Here is a 20,738-nt window from a genome sequence, read left to right as displayed (position 1 = left end):
TTGTCTTGTGCAACCATGAACTGAATATATGAAAGTTTTGGACTTTTTTCTGACATTTTGTAAACTAAGTAATCAATTAATCAAGAAAATAAATGGCAGATTAATTTATTTCATGTGCTAATTTGTCAAATGTTGCACACCTGAGTCACTGTAACTGAACACTTTCATTGCCCATTGGAAACCTTGTTGGCCTGCACGCAATTTAGTCAGTTTTTCTTCTTTCAACAGTGATAATGTACGAAAGATATACGTCTACAGGCAGGCACAAAGACATCTAAGAGTATGTGAGAGCTGTTTATGCTCAATATTTCTTTTACTTCTCTTGTCTTTTGAGCTGGATATGAGGCTCAGCGTTACAGTCACACTGCATGGTGACAAAGTCCAACATGACGATGAGCGCCAACAGTCTGTTTATTGGCAGCAGATGAGCGTTCACACTCATCTTATTGTGGATTATCTTGAAGATTATTCCATAATTAACCCATATCAGCCTCACCCAGTCTGTGGTCAACAGAGCCTCATTCGCCTTCAGAGCCTTGACATCATCATCCTTTCCTGCTCGCGCCGCCTCCACCAGCTGCCGCCCGAGAGATAACAGTGACATCTGCTGGCAGGTAGGAGAAGCGCAACGACGGGACATAACAGACCAGGAGAAACGTTTGAGCTGAAGTGTCTTATGTGGAAATTATAATGCCCATAATACACAGTATATTCATTCTGGTTTAAAAACAGAAAATTAGTCAATGATTTTGATAATGGATTCATAAATTCAGTCATTTATCAAGCAAAAATGTCAACCATTCTCTATTTCTTCACTAAACGATTAATTAATTAACTCAGAACACAGAATAATCAACAGGTTAATCAATAATGAGAATACTCCCTGGCTGCAGCCTTGGTTTACTGTTTTATTACTTTATAACTAAATAAAACAAACTTGGGCTGACAGTCATCCAGTGGTAGTAGAAGTATTTAATTCCTTCAGTTAAAGTAGCGAGTACCTAAGTATTTGGAGTAAAATGTACTTAAAGTATTAAAAGCCAAACAGCACAAAATTACGCACAAAATTGGTTCCTGTCAGTGTTAAAATATTATCTACATATTACATCACTGGATTATTATTAGAGATGCATTCATGTGAAGCAGCACTTTATGCTGCAGCTGTTCGAGGTGGAGGTTCTGCAGCAATGCGCTGACTTTTATATCATCGCTGGCAAAGTGACTACAGCTGCTAAATGAGTTAATTATTATTATTACTGAAATTGTATTTACAGTAACTGACTAAATTGATTTACATTCCACTACTGCAACCATGTTTCTGCTGTTATTGTGATGTGTGTGTAATTACAGTGGTCGTCGGCAATGAAAATAATAAGAAATTACATGTGGAGTAGCAACCGCACAAACTGAACTTAATGAACTTTAATAGGTCATTCAAGCATTTTAAAACAGACTGGAGAAATGTTTTTGTTCTTCCTGAAAATCAATCAACCATTGATTTGTGCAGGCGGGTGTGGTGGACTCAGCCAGCTCCTTGATGATATGAAAATCTAGAATTTTTTGACTGTAAATAAAAGCCATTAATAAAAAACAATTGAACCATTTAAAATCATAATATATACTCACAATGACTGACGTGGAGTCTATAGCATTTCATATTTAAATAAAGGATGAAAAAAATACAGACACACAAACAGTTTATTTATTATTGTTTAGTCCACAAACACTCAAGAATGAGTGCATGTGAAGGACAGTCCAAGAGCACCAGGAGGGATCTGCAAACGGGTGACATTAGTTATTAATGAGTCAACACACAGTCCAGTCTGGTGAACAGAAAAATGGCCTTATAATTGCAATCATGTCAGTTCACTACTTCAAAAATCATGTAATTTTTTCATGTTGCTGTTGGTTATAATGCATACTGCCAAAACTGAAAAAAAGTATCACCAAATGAACTAAAATCATGACCTAATAGGCTAATAACAGGCTACATCCTATGGGCTATGGAGGATTTTGTATTGAAACTGTGATACAGAAGCAAATTTGTGACACTGTGAAAAAATAAATATCAATAAATCAAAATAATCTTTTTTCAAATCACACCAGTTTGACGTGAGAATACCTGAAACAACTGAATTTGTCGTAAAATAACGTAAATTTGACTAAAATTTGATTAAATTTTATTTGAATTGAATTTGATTAAAGTTGTACGTGCCTGTTTAAACAATGTGGGTAAAGTTTATTATTTAGCGAGTAAAAATCGAAGTGAACTGCTTTCCAGAAGGTTCAGCATGGCTCACTCCAACCATGCAGGTTCATAACAAACAGGGCAAAGGCTAAGAAGTCAAACTGCATCGGTAACTACATTTCCCACAAACCCACGCGGCACGTATTGGGAGTTTACGTCACGTGCACGCCCAGCTTCCGGTTGAAGTGTAAATGGATACATGACACAGTTGTTTGGAGGAAAGCTATCTTTGGGAAAACCGTTAACGTCCTCAAAACTGTAGACGTGGTTCTGACATCGTAACGGTTGGCAGTTCCCCGTAGAGACGGCCGCGATGGAGGCGGTCCCCCGGATGCCGATGATCTGGCTGGATCTGAAAGAGGCTGGGGAGTTCCAGTTCACCCCGTCCGTCAGGCAGGTGAGCTGGGTGGGGAATGGAGCAACAGGGCTGAGGTCGAAAGTCAACCAAACAAGGATTATGGACGACAGGATAACTCAATCAAGAAGCTAACGTTAGCCACAGCTCCAACTAACAGTTAACCGTCACTGCCTGTCGAGGATAGGAGAATTTTCCAGAACGGGTAGCTGGCCAGCTAGCTTAGGTCTAGTTCTGGCAAATCCCCCTGACCACCGCCTTTTGTTTGCTAACGTTAGCCTCATGCTAGCTAATAGTAAGCTAGCGGCTCACGTCGAAGTTCATAATTAGCTCTCGTGTAAGTGGCTAACTGCTGAGACATAAACCAAACAACTGGACGCTGTGTAGGCAGAGGAACACGCTGCTAGAATTACGAGTCTGGCTCCTCAAGGCCCGGTTGGACTGCAGACATTTAAATCATAAACAGTGCTCTCATTGTAGGATCCCAAGCAGGATCCCTTTATCAACACCAGCCTTTCTAGTCGTCAAGCATCGATACTGTAAATTTTATTTCCATATCACCGCAGAGTCACAGCCACAGGAAAAAGTACAAAGTTAGCAGTAACTAAGTGGTGCCTCTATCCTTTCTGACCTAAATCAGTAAAAGCTGGCGTTTAGCAAGTACACATACAACTAAAAATGAGCTCAATCATGTGAAATTCAACATGGTAATATCAAAAATAACACCAGAAATATTGTATTCAAGGTAGATGAGAAAGTGAACAGAGGAGAGGAAAGAAGCAAGAGGTGTTTATGTGGGATGAGGTAGTTGTTTTAGATGTTGTGACTCTTCATTCACTGATTTCACATCTGTCTTTGGAGGAGACGTTAATGTGCAGAAGAAGTCTGAGCTCTGACATGATGCTTCTTGTTCCACCTTTTGTCACAGAAAAGCTTTGTTTTCATATTATGATGACTGGACTTGATGTGTGTGAGGGCAGATGGAAGTGTGATATTTGGTGTAAATGAGGATACAACACTGAAAAGCTCATAGGTTTGATCTTTTAGGACAGAAATTGCAGATAATTGAAATGCTTCTTGCGTTTTGCTCCATATCATCTTTATCTGGTGACCCGTTTTCCACAACCTTCCTGATGCAGATAAAAAAACCCAGACCTTTGCCCTCGTGGGTTTCCGATAAAACTCCTGTGAGATGTTTTGCAATGGACTTCCTACATCAACACCTTCAGTCAGAAATGTCGCTGAACGATGTCTGAGATTCACAGAAGTTTACCTTATAAAACGTATGGCGCTCAAAAAATGTTTTGCCATCATGTTTGCTGCGACCTTATCTGAGTTTCAATGCTGGAGCTCATTTTGGGATAAGTCAGAATATAATATGTGAGAGTTTAATGTTGCGTATTCTTCAGATTATCATTTAAAACACCTCTAAATTTGCTAAAATTTCATCTGATTACGCAGAACGATGGACAGAATAAGACATAAGTGGCTTGTGGAAGTCAGGACAGGGCCTGTCCGGCTTTGCTGTGTCACTGTGCGTCTGTCCAGAAGTCCTGTGACCTTCCTGATTTTATTATATCAAGAAACAAAAGCTCTAGAAAAAGAATGAGTATGTCTGCAGAGCAGTGACCTGACCTGACATTAAGTAGCTTGCTGCCTCTTACAATGGCTCATGGGGACTGAGAGAGTCCTGGCAAAGCATGATGGGAGTTTAAACTCTTGGCTCATGCTCAGGGCGAAAGATTAGTCTACAGATTTGTAGCCTGCGTTGAATGTTGAATGTTAAGATCCTGTATTTTCAAACAGTTATCCTGCGTGTCTGATAATGTTGACTGTGAATCTGTTTTTAAGCCAAAACATTAAAAACAAAACAAAAAAACCCCCAATTTTTAAAACCTTATTAAAAAATGTGCCGTGTTTATCGACCTGTTCTTTCTGCCTCTTCTCCTCTAGTTCATTTTGAAGAATTATGGAGAGAATCCGGACAACTACAACGAACAGCTGAAGAAACTGGAGACACTGCGGCAGGTGAGTGAAACCCCTCCAGACACAGCACGATTTTCTGTTCCTATTCTTTTCTGTTAGTACTTTTTTGGGATAGTTAAGTCAAGGATAGAGCGCAACACACAGCGGCTTTGGAAGAATTGAAGGCATTAAATCAGGAATATGACAGTGGTGCCATAAGTGTCTGAGGCTGCGTAAATACATAAGAATAAAAGCATCACAAAACCCAATATTATATAAGAAGGTTGTCCTGAATCATATGCAAACATGAAACAGACTCAAGAGTAAGATGTGTCAAACGTACCATAATTTTGGGCTTTGTAGTGTACGGCATGGATGGTGTGAGTGTCAAAAGGACAAAGACATAGAAACTTCTGTCTCTCTAATGCTTGAGTTTACTTAGACTGGTAGGTGAGATCATGTTGAAGCCTAAATTTAGATAGATATATAGATATAGATAGACATTTAGAGCCTTCTGGAGGATTTGATTGGACCATCGGCACCAGCACACACAGTTATTAATAAATTCAATAAATAAGACCTCCCTCAGTCATACCTGTAACTCCAACCCCATCCAGTGAGGGTGGAAGGAAACCTGCATCCAGTGCTGCTCATCCACAGAACCGACTGAAAACTGACGAGCTGAGCTCATCGGCGATCAGGATGTGATTGTGTGTGTGTGGTTTTTTTTAATGCTTTTCTTTCCTTGGGGAAATTCTAATGGCAGACGAGTGAACTGAAACTGAATGCGCTGTGTTTTGCACTCAGCTGTGGTGTTGTGAGCCAGGTTGCACATCCGGCCCTGATCTGAGACCAGTCAGGATTCAAGTCCGAATGACGCCTAGAAATCAGCTGTTTGGAAACATCAAGAAAAAGATGGTTTTAAACGTTAGAGGCTGAAACTCGGAGCGCTAACAGAAGCATGATGTGACGTATCGCTGAGTCAGGTCGCAGTGTGTCTGCAGTGTGTCACTGGTGATTCTGTGGCTGCAGCGTTGAAGAACAGCTGATTAAACAGAAAAGAAACACACCATTTGTGTCTCTTCCACAGAGTGCGGTAAATGTGACGAGGGATTTCGAGGGATGCAGCACACTGAGGAAGTACTTCGGCCAGCTGCATTACCTCCAGAGCCGAATACCCATGGGAACGAGCCAGGAGGCCGCCGTGCCCATCTCATGGTAACGACACGCATGCAGAAATACATGGAGGCGGCACAGAGTATCGAGACACACCCACCCCCCTTGAATCTGAATGATTTTTTTGGCCTGAACGCTCGAGGTCTGAAGCTAATTTTAGTGTTCGACTCGCTGCAGTTTGCTCTGGAGAAAAATGTCAGCTCACTGCCCTGAATCTTGATGTACAGCAGTGGACAAAATAAAGGAAACATTCAAATTAAAACAGTTGAATCCAGAGAAATATCTAATGATCACTACTGTTAAGACTGTGTCAGAGGAGTCTTTTATGTCTGGTTTTGGAGAAGCACGTTAGATTATGTTTGTTTCCTCTCCTCTTGCACAGAGTGAGGTGATTATTATATTATTATTTCATCAGATGATTATAACCTCGTTATGAAGTTCATTTGTTTGATTTGAAATGTTTGTGATTTGAGCATGATGATTTGTATGACATCGTTTAAACAGTACGTCTCATGTTGTAGCTCTATCATTTGTCAAAGGGATATCTGATCATGAATTATACTGTTCACTGTTAAACACACACGAGGACACGTTCAGCTCTGCTGTACTTCTGCTGTTTTCTCTCTAATGGACCTTTTTTATCGTTGTTTTTGTGCAGGACTGAAATCTTCTCTGGAAAAACAGTCACCCACGATGACATCAGCTATGAGCAAGCCTGCATCCTCTACAATCTTGGTGAGTTCAGTCATGGAGAGCAATTCTTTTAAACTAGACCCTTTGTAAAAACAGCAAGCAGCCGGACTGACTGATCAAATTGATCTTTTCAGAGTAGAAAAGCACCGAATGATAAAGTGATTCAGACTGAAACTCTGATTTTCTGTCTTAGAGAAGAGTGTTGATTTATTTTGTCATCTACCCAACATTTCAGAAACCTCAAGTATTTTTGTGGTCAAACAATCTTAAAAATAACTATTAACTAAAATGTTTTGTCTTTTATTTACATGGCAACATTTCCTGTAGTGTAGATGTCACATTTCCTCTAGTTAATTGTCTCCTTTTCAAATGAAACACTCCTGTAATTGAAATCCAGTTAGCTGAAACCAACGTCTTCAGGATTCTTTTCATTATTGATTAATCTGCTGATTATTTTCTCAATTGCTGGATTAATTATTTGTTGAGTAAAACCTCAGACGGTGATGAAAGGTGCCCAAGAAAATTCCCTTAATGTTTTCAACAGTCTAATACACAAAGATATTCAATTTCCTGTAATGTAAGACAATGAAAAGCATTAAATGCTGATATTTGAGAAGCTGGACATGCAAATGTTAAACAACAAATCAATTAGCCGCCGTTCACTGTTTCAGCTCTATCTGCACGGCTGCATCAGAACTTTTATTTTTTAACAGTCCTCAGCCGGCTTCCTGTTTCTCTGAACTGAGCTGTATCAAACAGCCAAAGCGCACTGAGACTTCCTGCATCACAGATCACAGTCCACCTGTGCGCCAAGTTAGCCGGCACTTCCTGAATGTGGGAAGCAGAGTAGGGATTTCTGGCACTTCACCCAATTTCAAGGTGCATGAAGTCTGAAGAGGTCGAAGCTCCAGCAGCACTTGATGACGATGAGGTTGTTCTTTATATTTTATACGAAGCTTTGCTGGAGTTTGACCTCTGAACCTGTCTGTGTGTTCTCTGCAGGGGCCCTGCACTCCATGCTGGGAGCCATGGATAACAGGGTATCTGAGGAGGTAAGACTCACACACACACACACACACACACACACACACACAGTCAGTCCCGCTGACTCTCTGCTCTGCGTCCAGGGGATGAAGGTGTCGTGTACACACTTCCAGTGCTCGGCGGGGGCTTTCTCCTACCTGAGAGACCATTTCAGCCACAACTTCAGCGTCGACATGAGCCACCAGATCCTTAACCTCAACATCAACCTGATGCTGGTAGGCTGCACACGTGGAAATACACACATACACAAACAGGCATAGAGAGTCGTCTCATCAGCATGCGTCTTCCTCCCAGGGCCAGGCTCAGGAGTGTCTTCTGGAGAAGTCCATGTTGGACAACAGAAAGAGTTTTCTTGTTGCTCGCATCAGCGCTCAGGTCGGCTCCTTCACATTAACTATGAATTCTTTATCGATCAATAATTAAAATGTTAGAGGTTCATACCTGGCTATGGTGCTGCAGGTGGTGGATTACTACAAAGAGGCCTGCAGGGCTCTGGAGAACTCAGAGACGGCGTCTATGCTGGGAAAGATTCAGAAAGACTGGAAGAAACTGGTTCAGATGAAGATCTACTACTTCGCTGCTATTGCACATGTGAGTCTAATGAGTGTGTGAGAGTGGCCGTGTGTGTGGCGATGTACGAACGTGTCTGTGTGTTTGCATTTGATTCCTCAGACTGTGTCACAGTTTTTTTTCTCTTAACAGCTTCATATGGGCAAACAGGCCGAGGAGCAGCAGAAGTACGGAGAGCGGGTAGGGCCAAAAGTCACACGTAGGATTAGTTTCTCCATCTGCTGGCAGGCTGCTGTGATCTGATTGGTTCTTACTGTCGGTCGCTGCATTGTTCCAAACAGACATTAACAGTCTGTCTTGGACTTTTTGAAGAATTAACTCAAATTCAACCGTTCCCTGCAGTATTTGTAACATCTTGAATTTTTTTTCTCCAATTTTTCACAATTGTCTCAGTTTTATGGCAATTTTCTGTAAAACAGTAATTAAATTCAGAGTCTATCAGCTAAATGCTAATGCTAGTATGAGCTGAGGCTGATGGGAGTGCCTTCAGTTTTTGGAAAAGCTGCAGTAAAATCAGTTATTTTGGGTCTCACTAACTTCTTTAATTTTACTGTTGTGGTCATAGATTTCCAACACGCTGCTTTTTTGTCTGTTGCTCACTTAAATGTTTATTTCCAACAGCTGGCGTACCTGCAGAGCTCCTTGGACAAACTCAGTGAAGCCATCAAGCTGGCCAAGGTAGACACAAGAGTGTGTGTGTGTGTGTGTGTGTGTGTGTGTGTGTGTGTGTGTCTCATTGCTTTACAAAGCTAAACTCTTCTTCTTGTCTTGGTGCAAACAGGGTCAACCTGACAGCGTGCAGGAGGCCTTGAGGTTCACCATGGACGTTATCGGGGGAAAGTGAGCATTAAGTCTTGTGTGACAGTTTTGGTATTTTTTCACTGTTGTCTTACTTTTGTACAGGTACAAATGCATGTTGAAATGTTCTTCATCTGCAGGTTTAATTCAGCCAAAAAGGACAATGACTTCATCTATCACGAGACCGTTCCCTCTCTGGAGACTCTGGCCTCAGTCAAAGGTAACGGGAAGAAGCTTCAGCGTGTTCGGTTTCCTGCAGTCACGCTGTGCCTTTATCACTGTGTGCATGCAAAGCTTCATTTGCATATAGATGTATTTTGGTGAATATATATGCAGAGAGATACAGTATGAGCAGCTGGTGTTTATGATGACATCCTGTTGGACTTTAACATGTCCTGCGTGTTGTGTGACTAAAGTGTTTTGTTTTGCCGTCTCTATTTGCAGCCACCTTCATGTCTTTGAAGCTGCAGTTGATACACAGAACTGCCAATCAAAGCTCAAATTAGGGAGCTAATCACTTTTAAAATACTATTAAATACAGCAGATGACCAGGGAACCAGCACATATTCACACTGTACAAGCTGAAACATCAGCCTCAGATAAAAATCTGTGAAGCACAAACTGACTGCTGACTGTTAAAGAACAAACCACAGAGGCTGCCGCTGTGTATTTTGAGTTTGATCTCACTTTCTGTGCTGATCTCTTCTGTGTTACTGTGCCAGTAAAACCAGCTGCTCTGTGCCGTTCCAGGTGCCCCGTTGGTGAAAGCTCTCCCAGTCAACCCCACAGACCCCAGTGTCACTGGACCAGACCTGTTCGCCAAGTTGGTGCCAATGGCCGCCCATGAAGCCTCCTCACTGTACAGGTAGACACCTTCAGTGGGCGCTGAGTTCATGTTAGACGGGCAGAAAGAGTGCGATTAGTTAGTATTAACGTCTGTGGAAATGTTTGTTTCTCCAGTGAGGAGAAGGCCAAGCTGCTGAGGGACGTCATGGTCAAGATTGAGAGCAAGAATGAAACACTAGAGTGAGTATATGAGTGTGTGTGTGTGTGTGTGTGTGTGTGTGTGTGTGTGTGTGTGTGTGTGTGTGTGTGTGTGTGTGTGTGTGTGTGTGTGTGTGTGTGTGTGTATGAGGAGGTTTTCTGTTTCACACCACACTGAAATCTGTGCTCTTTATATGTTACTCTGCAGTGAATTGAGTTGTAGTAATATTTGTATAAATGTTTCCCCGATTTGGGTCTGTAAGGTACTCGTAGTGCTTCTGATGTGCTGGTTATGGGTTCATAAATATACTACTATAATACTACTATACTGAAAGGATCCGATATGTTTAAAATGATTTTAAGAGCTTTCTGCTCTCGTCTCTTCCTGCAGGCAGTTCATGGACTCTCTGGGTTTGGAGCCAGAGTCAGTGGACAACCTGGACATGTACAGCCACATCCCTCCGGTCCTGATGGAGAAGTGTGCTGCCCTCAGCGTCCGACCAGACACAGTCAAGAACCTCATCCAGTCCATGCAGGGTCAGTGGGCACACACGCGCACACACACACACACACACAGCAGACAGCTTGTGTAGTGACTGTGTTTTGATCTGAGAAGGCCGCGGACAGATAGAGAACAAACAAACTCCTTTTTTTATCACTGTCAATAAAGTCACATCCTGATTTTGACTGAACAAAAAAAATTGGGATTCATGATGTAAATGTCCCTAATTAATAAAGTCTTATCTTAATTGGCTAAAAGAAATGAATACACAGGTAATTTTAGGAAAAACACGGATCGTTTTGAGACTTACTTTAACTTTACGTCTATTGTGACATTGTTACATTAATCATCAGCGTACTCATTCATGGTTTCTGTGAAGTTTTGACATTTAAGGATAGAACTTCTCAGAATACGTCATTTAGAAGAATAATCCTGATGATGGAGGCAAAGCTTATTCTGCTGTTTCTTTCTAAGTGGGCGCTTAAAATACAAACGAAATTTCAGGTCACAAAACTAAAGCCGATTTCCAACATAGTTTACGACACAAACTAACTTCTCTTGCAGCCTTTTAACTGTTAGCGAGTGCCCTCATCTCTGCACCAGTGCTGTCTGTTTGTTTGCACAAAGGGCGCCTTGCTGTGTGCTTCAGTCTACATAATGCATGCCTCCATCCTGACTTCTGTAGGGCTGTCGGGTGTCTTCACTGATGTGGAGTCTTCACTGAAGGAGATCAGAGACGTGCTAGAGGTAGACGAGGCCGGCGAGCGAGCCCTCCAGGAGGTTGGCGGCCCCGCTACAGGCGAGGCGCACCCGGCGGCACAGGCCCAGGCTCTGGCTGAGATCCGCAGGGACCTGGAGAAGTACATGGAGGCCCATGAGAAGGCCAGTTTCACCAACACGGAGCTCCACCGGGCCATGAACCTGCACATCAGCAACCTGCGCCTGCTGGGGGGGCCACTGGAAAGTCTGAAAGAGGCCCTGCCCCGGCCCCAGCTCAGCGAGGGTGAGTGAATGACACTGTGCTGGGCTGGGAACACCATGTGGTTCATCTTATGAATGTATAGATTTTAATATAAGTCAAATTTTGTTTATATGGCTTTTTCCAAACCAGGGTTAGAAGATACTTCAGTTAGAAAAATACAATCATAACAAGCATTTGAGTAAATATTGTAAAACAAGCAGACATTGTTAAAGGAAGACAAGCAAGCATCATTTAAATGGCCTTGTAAATAAACAGCAGTGTCAGTCGCAATGAATTCTATCTTATAACGTTGTATGAATTGTGAATGTGACCCTCTGTGTGCGTATATTTATGCAGAGGAAGTAGCAGGGCTGCAGTGCATGAAGCGGATCCTCGGTAAGGTGCAGGAAATGAGGGAACAAAGAAGCTCTTTGGAGAAACAGCTCCGTGACCTAATCCAACAGGACGACATCACCTCCACCCTCGTCACCACAGAGAGGGCAGACATGAAGGTATGTGTCTGCCCACGTTTCCCTTGTGGCTGAAGTTTAGTCCAGAATCTCTCTAACTGTGGTTGAGTTAGCGTTAGCATTTTTAAAGCTGTCCTGTGTCCTTCCAGCGTATATTTGAGGAGCAGCTGAAGAAGTATGAGCAGGTGAAGGTGTACATTGACCAGAACCTGGCTGCTCAGGAGAACATCCTGAAGGCCCTGACCGAGGCCAACGTCCAGTACGCCTCAGTTCGTAAGAGCCTGGGCCAGACTGAGCAGCAGTGGAACAGCACCGTCCAGGGACTGGTGGGCTCGTACGAGGCCTATGAAGACCTGATAAAGAAGTCACAGGAGGGGAAGGAGTTCTACGATGACCTGGAGGCCAAAGCATCACGTCTGCTAGAGAGAGCGAAGACTCTTTGTCAGGCTAGAGCCGATGAGAGGAAGCCCATCCTGGAAAAGTAAGGCTGACACTGAAACAATCATGTTTTAATAACAGGAGCGAGACTTTTGAGCCGTTTCAAATCTGGCAGATGAGAAATGAGTATTTTGAGTCCCAGTGGATTGCTTTGACAGTGAGGCTCTAAGATTTGGCTTTTTATCCACTAAATGTGGACCTTCTCCTGCAACTGTGATCTCTGGCTAGAACTGTGGTTTCTTTAGAAATTGTTGCTCCGATATCGGCTTTGTCACAAAGTCAAGACATTTCGGATAGACAAAGCAGTTTAATGAAAAATGTGGCCAAAGAGACACTTTTTTCCTCTGACTTCCTTCTGCCAGTGGTGACAACTTTATATATATCTCCCTGATTTTCATGTTGTACTCATGCTCTCTGTCGTTTGTCTCCTTCTCAGAGAGACCCAGAAGAAGCCCCCAGCGCGGCCGACAGCAGCGAAGCCCTCATTGAAGCCGAAGGCTCCGGATGTCGACTCTGCCTGCTCGAGCCTGGAGGACCCGGAGTTGGCCCAGCTTAGTGCAGCCATCTTGGCCCTCGGGGGTGATCTGCCTGAGGAGCTCCGTAGCCTCCCCCCTGACATTCCTTCCTTCCCCACCACTGCAGCCCGCCTGCCGGGTCCCGAAGCCTTCATCCCACCTTCTGCTAACCTGGGTGGCAGCAGCTCCCTGCCTTGGCCTGGTGCTCCAGCTGCTGGTCTTCCTCGCTTCCCTGCCAACCTGCCGCCTCCAGAGCTCCTGGCACGCATAGCTCAGTTTCCTACTTCTGGGGCTCTAGGAGCACAGGGACCTCTGCCACGGGGACCCCTCCCTCAGATGACTCCACAGATGCCTCCACAATTGCCAACCCAGGGACCTGTGTCAGGTTATCGGCCACCCCCTCCTCAAGCCCCACAACCGGGGCCTGTAGCTCCTGCACCAGTCCGGCCCTCAACCACCACTGTGGATAGCATCCAGGCACCTATCCCCAGCTATGCCCCTACACCACACCACCCTGTCCCACCTGCAGCTTCAGCTGGCTACACTCTGCCCCCACAGATGGGAGCCTACCCCAACTTTATGCCCCAACCAAGAATGCCCATTCATGGCCCAGGCCAAACTCCGGCACCCCGACCACAGCAGCAGAAGCAGCCGCAGCAGTACCCTCAGCCCATTGGGCAACCACTGCCTCAGGGATACCAGCCTGGACCAAGAGCTGTTCCTGGCCCTCTGCAGACCCAGCAAGCCTATCCACATGGATATATGCCCCCTCAGCCTGGCGTTCCTCCGCAGTACCAGCAGGCATTCCCTGGTCAGCTACAGCCACATCAACAAAATGGTTATCAGCCCCAGCCTCAGATACCCCAAGGCTACCAGACTCAACAGGGCTATGTACCCCAGCAGCACCCTCAGATGATGCCAGGCTCCATGCCAAGGCCACCTCAGGGCCAGATGCCCCCGCAAACTGTACATCCACAAATACCCCCAACCTCTCAGGCAGCACCTCCTGCATCTCAACCCTACCTGCCGCATCCCAACCAACAGATGCCCCCTGGACTCCCCCACCAACACATGTTGCCACAGCAACAGATCGCAATGCCCCCTAATTCGCAGCAGATCCCACCCCACCCACACATGCAGATGCCAGGTGGCCCCAGAGCACAAATGCCCCCGACAAGTCAGCCAATGCCTCCTGTCTCTCAGAACTACATGCCCCCCACGAGTCAGCCCATTCACCCGACCCTGTGCCCACAGATGCCTCCTGCCTCACAGCCTCATATGGTCCCTGGTCCTCAGGTCCACCTGCCAAGGGGCCCTATGCCCCCCAGTGCACTACCCCCACAACATCACCCCCACCCTGGGCAGCCTCCGATACCAAACATGCCCCAGCAGCCCATGCGGATGCCCAGCCAACCCCAAGCTCAGCCCCCTCATTCTGGTGGAGTGTGTTACCCTGGAGGAGCTCCAATGATGCCTCAGCAGCCCCTGGCACCACAGCCTGCAGCTCCCCAACAACCTCAGGCTCCACTTCCAATGAGCCATCCTCAGCCCCCCACTATGTACCCTTCAGCTCCAGGAGCTAATGTACCTCCAAGTGCCCCACAGCAACCCACTGCCATGGGCCCACATGGTCCACACGTTCCCCCAGCTCAGCACATGATCCAGCCCTCTCCTGGAGGTCCTTCAGTGGCTCAACCACCCAACACTGTCCCTCCTTCCCCTTCGCCTTCCCCCTCCCCATCTCCCTCTCCAGCTCCTACCTCTTTGGGTCTGAACTCCCAGCAGAGACCCACACCAGCCCCCACCCCTGGAGGCACAGCTCCACCCACTCTTCCTTCTCCCTCCACCGTCTCTCCCTCCTCATCACTGTTTGAGCGCCAGAACTCCAGCACAGATGACCTCCTCTCTTCGAGCCCCGAGAGCCAACCAGGAGGCACCAAGGCCGCCACCAATGTCCTCCAGCCCACCAAAGCCGACCCACAGGACGGTGAGCGTCGAAAGAAGAGCTCCCAGGGAGTTCTCCTGATCCAGGGTGACCCATATCAAGCCCCAGAGCGCGTCGCTCGTCTTTATGGTGAACTGGAACGTTATAGAGCCCAGGTGGATTCCCTGGAGCACCCGTCAGAGAGTGAGGGTGGCCTGTCGGTGCTGGACGCCCGCTGGAAAGAGCTGCAGGACCAGCAGGAGAAGGACGCCCGCCAACTCTCTATCGCCATCGCCCGCTGCTACACCATGAAGAACCGTCACCAGGATGTCATGCCCTATGACCTCAACCGCGTGGTGCTGCAATCCGGCAAAGATGACTACATCAACGCCAGCTACGTGGAAGACTTGTCGCCATACTGCCCACGCCTTATTGCCACTCAGGCTCCGCTCACCGGCACAGCGGCGGACTTCTGGCTGATGGTGTATGAGCAGAAGGTGTCACTGATAGTCATGCTGGTTTCAGAGCAGGAGCTGGAAAAGGTACAGAGTTTAGCTTTCTCTGTGATAAAAAAATGTGCAGCTGCAGAGATTTTAAATGGATTTAATTAGATTTTATTCATGTTTAAGGAATGTCAACAGTTTGGTGGGTTTTTTTTTTCTTTCACTTATGAGATTAGTCTCATCTCAATCTCTGTCATTCAGTCACTGTTCTGGTACTTTTAATCATATCACATGATCAGCGTATTGTATTTCCAGCTTTAGTGAGGCAAATATAAACTGTAATGAATAATTAGCATTCACGATGCATTTTGTTGTGTGCAGGCTGCCGTTGATCAACACTAGTCTTTATAGAAATGAGGCTTTTAATTTGTCTTGGACAGGATAAGTACTGTGTTTAAATCAAAGTTTCTCTCCTGCTGATTCAGGCTGTAAACAGGCTGTAAACGTACTCTTCTGTTGTTGCCTCCTGTGTTTCTAACGCTGTCTTCTCACCCTCTCTCAGGGAAAGGTTGTGCGCTACTTCCCAGCGGAGCGCGGCCAGCAGCTCTCTCAGGGACCGATCACTCTCAGCCTCACCACGCAGAAGACAACACCCACACATGTGGAGCGCATGATCAGCCTTCAGTACCGCGACCAAAGCCTGAAGCGCACCGTCGTCCACCTCCAGTTCACCTCCTGGCCGGAGCTGTGAGTACTCTTTTTTTTTTTTTTTTAATATGGAAACTAGTTTCTGTTCTAACCTTAATTTAATCAGGTGATCCCATTTAAGATGTTTCAGTCATCGTTTCTTCACATTTCTCTCCAGGGGTCTTCCTGACAGCAAGAGCAGCCTGCTGCGGTTCATCCAGGAGGTTCATGGACACTACCTCCACCAGAGGCCCTTACACACACCTGTCGTGGTGCACTGCAGGTGAGCGTGTGTGTCATAGTGTGTTGAAATCAGTCACAGTTTATATTCAAGATGACGCCAAACTCCAGTGTGGCTGGTTAGTTTATTCTGTCAGCTGTTTGGCAGGTGACCAGCTGCCGTTTGGGCTCCATCTCTGTGAAAATCCACCACTTTTAACGATCAGTGGAGCCCCTGAAGGCCTCTTGTATGTTCATGCATTGGTCCTGTGATGTTTTCCTGCTTCATTCGTGATTCTGATGAGACAGAAGTCTTCAGTCCGTCAGTGGATCCAGGTCTTTGTCTCATGGTCATTTTCTCTCGTCCGTCTCAGCTCGGGTGTGGGACGCACCGGCGCCTTCTGTCTGCTGTATGCGGCACTGCAGGAGCTGGAGGCGGGAAACGGGATCCCAGACCTCCCGCTGCTGGTGAAGAAGATGAGACAGCAGAGGAAGAACATGCTGCAGGAGAAGGTCAGACGCACAGAAATCTGACGTTCTGTTGATCTTTGGTTCAGATCGTGAGTAGAAAGCTGCAGTAGGCACGGCTGCACAGGAAGTGGCAGCGGCAGGAAGTCGATTACACTTAGAGGACGTCGTTAGCCAAATGTATTTCATAGTGACATCAAGCGCTCTGAGGATCTCTGGATGAAGTGCTCACTCAGTGCTGCTTTTAAATTTCCAATTAAGCACTTCAGTATGCTTACAAGGTTTTTCTTGTGAAGACTTCCTGACTGCACTGATTCCCACATGATAAGAATAGCAATTTTGATGTCCTGGATAAGCATTAATAAGGTGACTGCGGCGTCTGTTGTGCTGAGGATAGGCGCACTGTCACAGCGATGCTTTAAAAACTGACTGCAGGTGTGGTGAAGTCACAAAATTACAAATAAAGTAGAATATGAACTGAACCAGGATCTGCTGTGACAGTGACGTCACTCCGCCTCGCAGACAGTAGAAGCTTTGTGTTTAATATTCTGTTTTGTGCGTCCGCAGCTCCACCTGAAGTTCTGCTATGAGGCCGTGTTGAAGCACGCTGAGCAGGTCCTTCAGCGGCACGGCATCACTACCGCCACCTGCAGCAAGAACGCCAGCTCTGCAGCCACGAAGGTTTGACAGTCCTACACTCTGTTCAGACTCACTGACGGTGACACGGTTCAGCTGGCTTTGGGCTTTTAGGATGCAGCAGCGACTCTAGATTCTAACATGTTGTAGATCAATGAAAAAGCCAATAGAAGACGGTTTGTTCTTATTAGCAGCCTGAACATATCAATCAGTTAAATCGATTTTATATGAAAATACAGTTTTTACCATGAACCCGGTCCATTGTTTTCCTGGTTTTCAGTGTGTTTAAGTGATTTTAAGGGCTGCGACTGATAGTTACTTTCATGATTGATTCATCATCAGAATATTTTCCTTTATTTGAGTCATTGTTTAGTCCATGGGGGCATATTGGCACATTTTGTCCCACCAACAGTCTAAAAGCCAAGACATTATTTCTTGTCCATTTACAGCAATCCAGAAAACATTGTCTGGTGCCAGATTCTTTAATGTAAAAACTGTATTTTCTGCTTTTTTCTGGTTTGTATTGTAGTATCTGTGAGCTCATAGGCTTGTCTCTCATTGGACATTTTGACTTGTCGAAGCAGGAAAAACATGAATGATTTAAAAAATTCAACAGCAGCGTCTCTGCAGACGTCCCTCCACTGAGGAAACAGTCCCATGAAAGTGTTGATTGTTTTGTGCTTTGACATTTTCTGAGAAACGGTTTCACTTTCCGCAGAAATGTGACTGTTAAACGTCATTTTTAATCCTGTTAAAAACCAGTTAAAACCATCTGCATGGTTTAAAAAAGCAAAGTTAGAAGCTCCTGAAAATGATCATTTCCATGTCAAAGTGTCGTCAGGGAGGCGCAGACCTGCTGTTCTTTAGTCTTTGAATCTCGTCTCGTGCCAGCTCCCGTCTCTTTCATCCCCTTCACTCGAGTTTTTACATTGTTTAATGTTTGCTCACATTTTGTTTGCACTCCTGTTCGCTCCGAAGGAATTCGTGGAGTTCTGGTCAGACGAGGTACTCGGTTCACTTTCAGTAGGGCTGTCGCAGCAGCAGCAGTAGCCTCGAGGCACTTGTTCCTGTTTTTCCTGAACGTTTCCCTCTTTTCCCCTCCACAGCCTTACTCCAGACAGGAGTCCCAGCAGGATATTGTCCTCGGCGGGGACATGCCCATCAGCTCCATCCAAGCCACCATCGCCAAGCTCAGCATCCGCCCGCCCAGCGCCACAGACCCAGCCATGGAGGCCGCCTTCGGCCTGGAGGAGCAGGTCGGCTCCTTCCTGCCCGACCTCGACTCGCTGGCCGACGTCCAGGCGTTGCAGTACCCCTGCCCCCCTGCGGATCCCCAGCCTCCCTCCTCCTTCAGCCCACCCCTCACCTCCTCTACCCACTCTCCACCACCACCCAATGGCCTGGATGCCGTCTCCCCCTGCACGCCACCGGCAGCCAACCACCAGCCAGTCCTTGAGGTGGCGCCCAGCATCAGCCCGCCTCCCGCTTCATCCGCTCCGGCTCCTTCCTCCCTCGAGCTGCTGGCCGCGCTGACGCCAGAGGCCTTCTCCATGGAGGGAGGGGGTAAGGGGAAGCAGCGGGTGACCAAGCAGAGCTTCTTGCAGCCGGCAGAGGGTCAGGGTCTGCACGGGACTCGAGGGGAGGAAGGTGACGACCCGCTCAGTAGCCTGGACCCCCTCTGGAGCCTCAACAAGCACTGAGACGCGTCCACAGACCTGCCTGGTGTCAGCGAAGGCCTGCAGCTCGTTCTAATCCTGCTCTTAAGAAAGAAAACACTGAATCCTGAGTGTGCGACGTTTTAGGAGTGTTGATTACCAAGACGTGCCTGGTGGCGGACGGTAGGGGTTCAGTTTGAAGTTCTGTGTGTGTCCACGGGTGTAGGGGTGCGATACCTGAAACACTTCCTTCTCTTTCCATCCCTGGTGGGACCAGATCACTATGCACTCGTCTGTAGTCCTTTTATTCCTTCTGTTGCTCTTTGCTGGTTTTCTTTCTATGTCTGTGATGGATGGATGTTCTGCACTTACAGCACCAGATCTGGGCCCCAAAAAAAAAAAAAAATCCCAGCATGCACTCCACCTTCATGCCCCCCCCCCCCCCCCCCCCCCCACCCTTCACAAGCGATCGAGACGTTCTGGTGTTCGGCCGCCCCTGTCTGTGCTGGTCTGAGGTCGTCTCAGTGGACTGGGCGGAGCTACGTGAAGGACAAATCCTCTGGACTCAATCAGTGCATATAGCTCAGCTGTCAAGGTAACACGAATCAGCACGTCTTAACAAGTCGATTATTTTTCTTCAGCTGTAACACTGTAAATATCTTAAATAAAATTAGCCTATTCCAAAAGTCCTTCTGGAAGACAAACATCACTAATCGCTCATCATTGTAAAAACATGAAATAAATCCAGTAGAACTGTTGTGGTATCAAAGCTTCTTTATTTGAAAATTAGTAAAAAGTCTTGCATTTTTTTTGTGTTACAAAATAGTAAATAAGTGACCTCCACTACTACAGCCTGCGTAGCTTGTAGCCAGCCATCGAGGGGAGGAGGCTCTGGGGGACAGGAGGTCTGTGGACTTCACCGTTTGATTCATTTCTCCCACAGCTCTGATTTTCCTCACAGCTGTCCAAACAACGAGCGACACACAATCTGATTTCTATTTGTTTGCTCAGCCGGCGGGGGGGTCACACGTGGACCGCAGAGCCTTAAATATCAGAGCCCTGCAGTTATTGTGAGGATGCAGCCGCAGGAAACGTTCCCGTTTCTGCTTTGACGACTCAAAGGATGAAAGTATGCGGCCGCAGACTGTTGATATGGTGCCTGACTGCCGGATGAATGAGTGTTTGAAGCTGAGCAGCAACAACAAGCAGCGTACTGTCGGATGGAGATTGTTTCAAGGCCAAGTCCGTGTGTGATGAACCGAAACATTCCAGAGAAGCCAAGATTCAGGTGACACCGCCACACCACCCCTCCCTCCCTCCTTCAAGGAACAGTTCGACATCTTAGGAAACACTTTAACCCGCTTTCTGACGAGAGTTAGAGGAGATCAACACGCTCACGTCTGTCAGTTAAATACGGCAGCAGGTTAGCTTAGCCTAGCTTAGCTTAGCACAAAGACTGACTGCAAGCTGTAAACTGTTAGCTTAATATTAAACTGGGTGCTATCTCTTTAACTCTCCACCAGAAACTTCCCCAAATGTCCAACTTTTGCTTTAGATCAAATTCACATTGCTAGAGAAGTTTAAAAAAAGTTGAAGAACAAAAGCTAAAAACTAGCTACACATTTTCCCATCTCTAAAAGCTTTTCCACTATGGTTGACAACAGGAAACACAAAGCTAATAAATAGGTTACAATGAGGAGGTCACAGGTGTGGTTTCAATGGGATGCAGGTGCGACAGGTGTCTCTTAAAGGTACAGTTCAAACATTTTGACTGAAGGTAAAAAAACCATTTCCAGCTGCTTATTTTGTGCAGAAAGGGAACGACTTTCGCTGCTTCCCAATGAAACCAGACCGGCTGAGTCCACATGTCCTGTCCTGTACTGTACGTAAGCTGCTGTTCACAAAAGTGCCAAATGTGTGTGAGCATGTGCATCAGAGAGGGTTAGCAGTGCAGTAAATTAGTGTTGCCGTGCGACGCTGTGAAGGA

General features: G+C 46.2%; 1 protein-coding gene across 2 annotated transcripts; it reads left to right on the top strand.

The window, feature by feature from the left end:
• Window positions 1–2,445: 2,445 nt before the first annotated feature.
• ptpn23a (protein tyrosine phosphatase, non-receptor type 23, a) lies at window positions 2,446–19,508 on the top strand. Of its 2 annotated transcripts, XM_070965538.1 has the most exons (25): window positions 2,446–2,645; window positions 4,557–4,631; window positions 5,659–5,786; window positions 6,403–6,479; window positions 7,440–7,489; window positions 7,565–7,696; window positions 7,776–7,856; window positions 7,941–8,072; window positions 8,184–8,231; window positions 8,673–8,729; window positions 8,833–8,891; window positions 8,990–9,069; window positions 9,600–9,714; window positions 9,810–9,875; window positions 10,225–10,370; window positions 11,021–11,338; window positions 11,654–11,808; window positions 11,916–12,247; window positions 12,641–15,185; window positions 15,649–15,833; window positions 15,952–16,056; window positions 16,367–16,505; window positions 17,028–17,141; window positions 18,075–18,101; window positions 18,203–19,508. In XM_070965538.1, exons 1-25 carry the CDS (start codon window positions 2,562–2,564, stop codon window positions 18,794–18,796), a joined length of 5,844 nt encoding a protein of 1,947 aa, XP_070821639.1. In that variant the 5' UTR covers window positions 2,446–2,561; the 3' UTR covers window positions 18,797–19,508. The 2 variants fall into 2 exon arrangements, with proteins under 2 accessions (XP_070821639.1, XP_070821640.1); XM_070965539.1 differs by lacking the exon at window positions 18,075–18,101.
• The last annotated feature ends 1,230 nt before the right edge of the window (window positions 19,509–20,738 follow it).

Source organism: Chaetodon trifascialis, chromosome 7 (genome assembly GCF_039877785.1).
Source record: "Chaetodon trifascialis isolate fChaTrf1 chromosome 7, fChaTrf1.hap1, whole genome shotgun sequence".
NCBI classification, from domain to species: Eukaryota; Metazoa; Chordata; class Actinopteri; order Chaetodontiformes; family Chaetodontidae; genus Chaetodon; species Chaetodon trifascialis.
The sequence above is the reverse complement of the archived record's forward strand: the minus strand, read 5'-3'. Positions and strand labels throughout refer to the sequence as shown.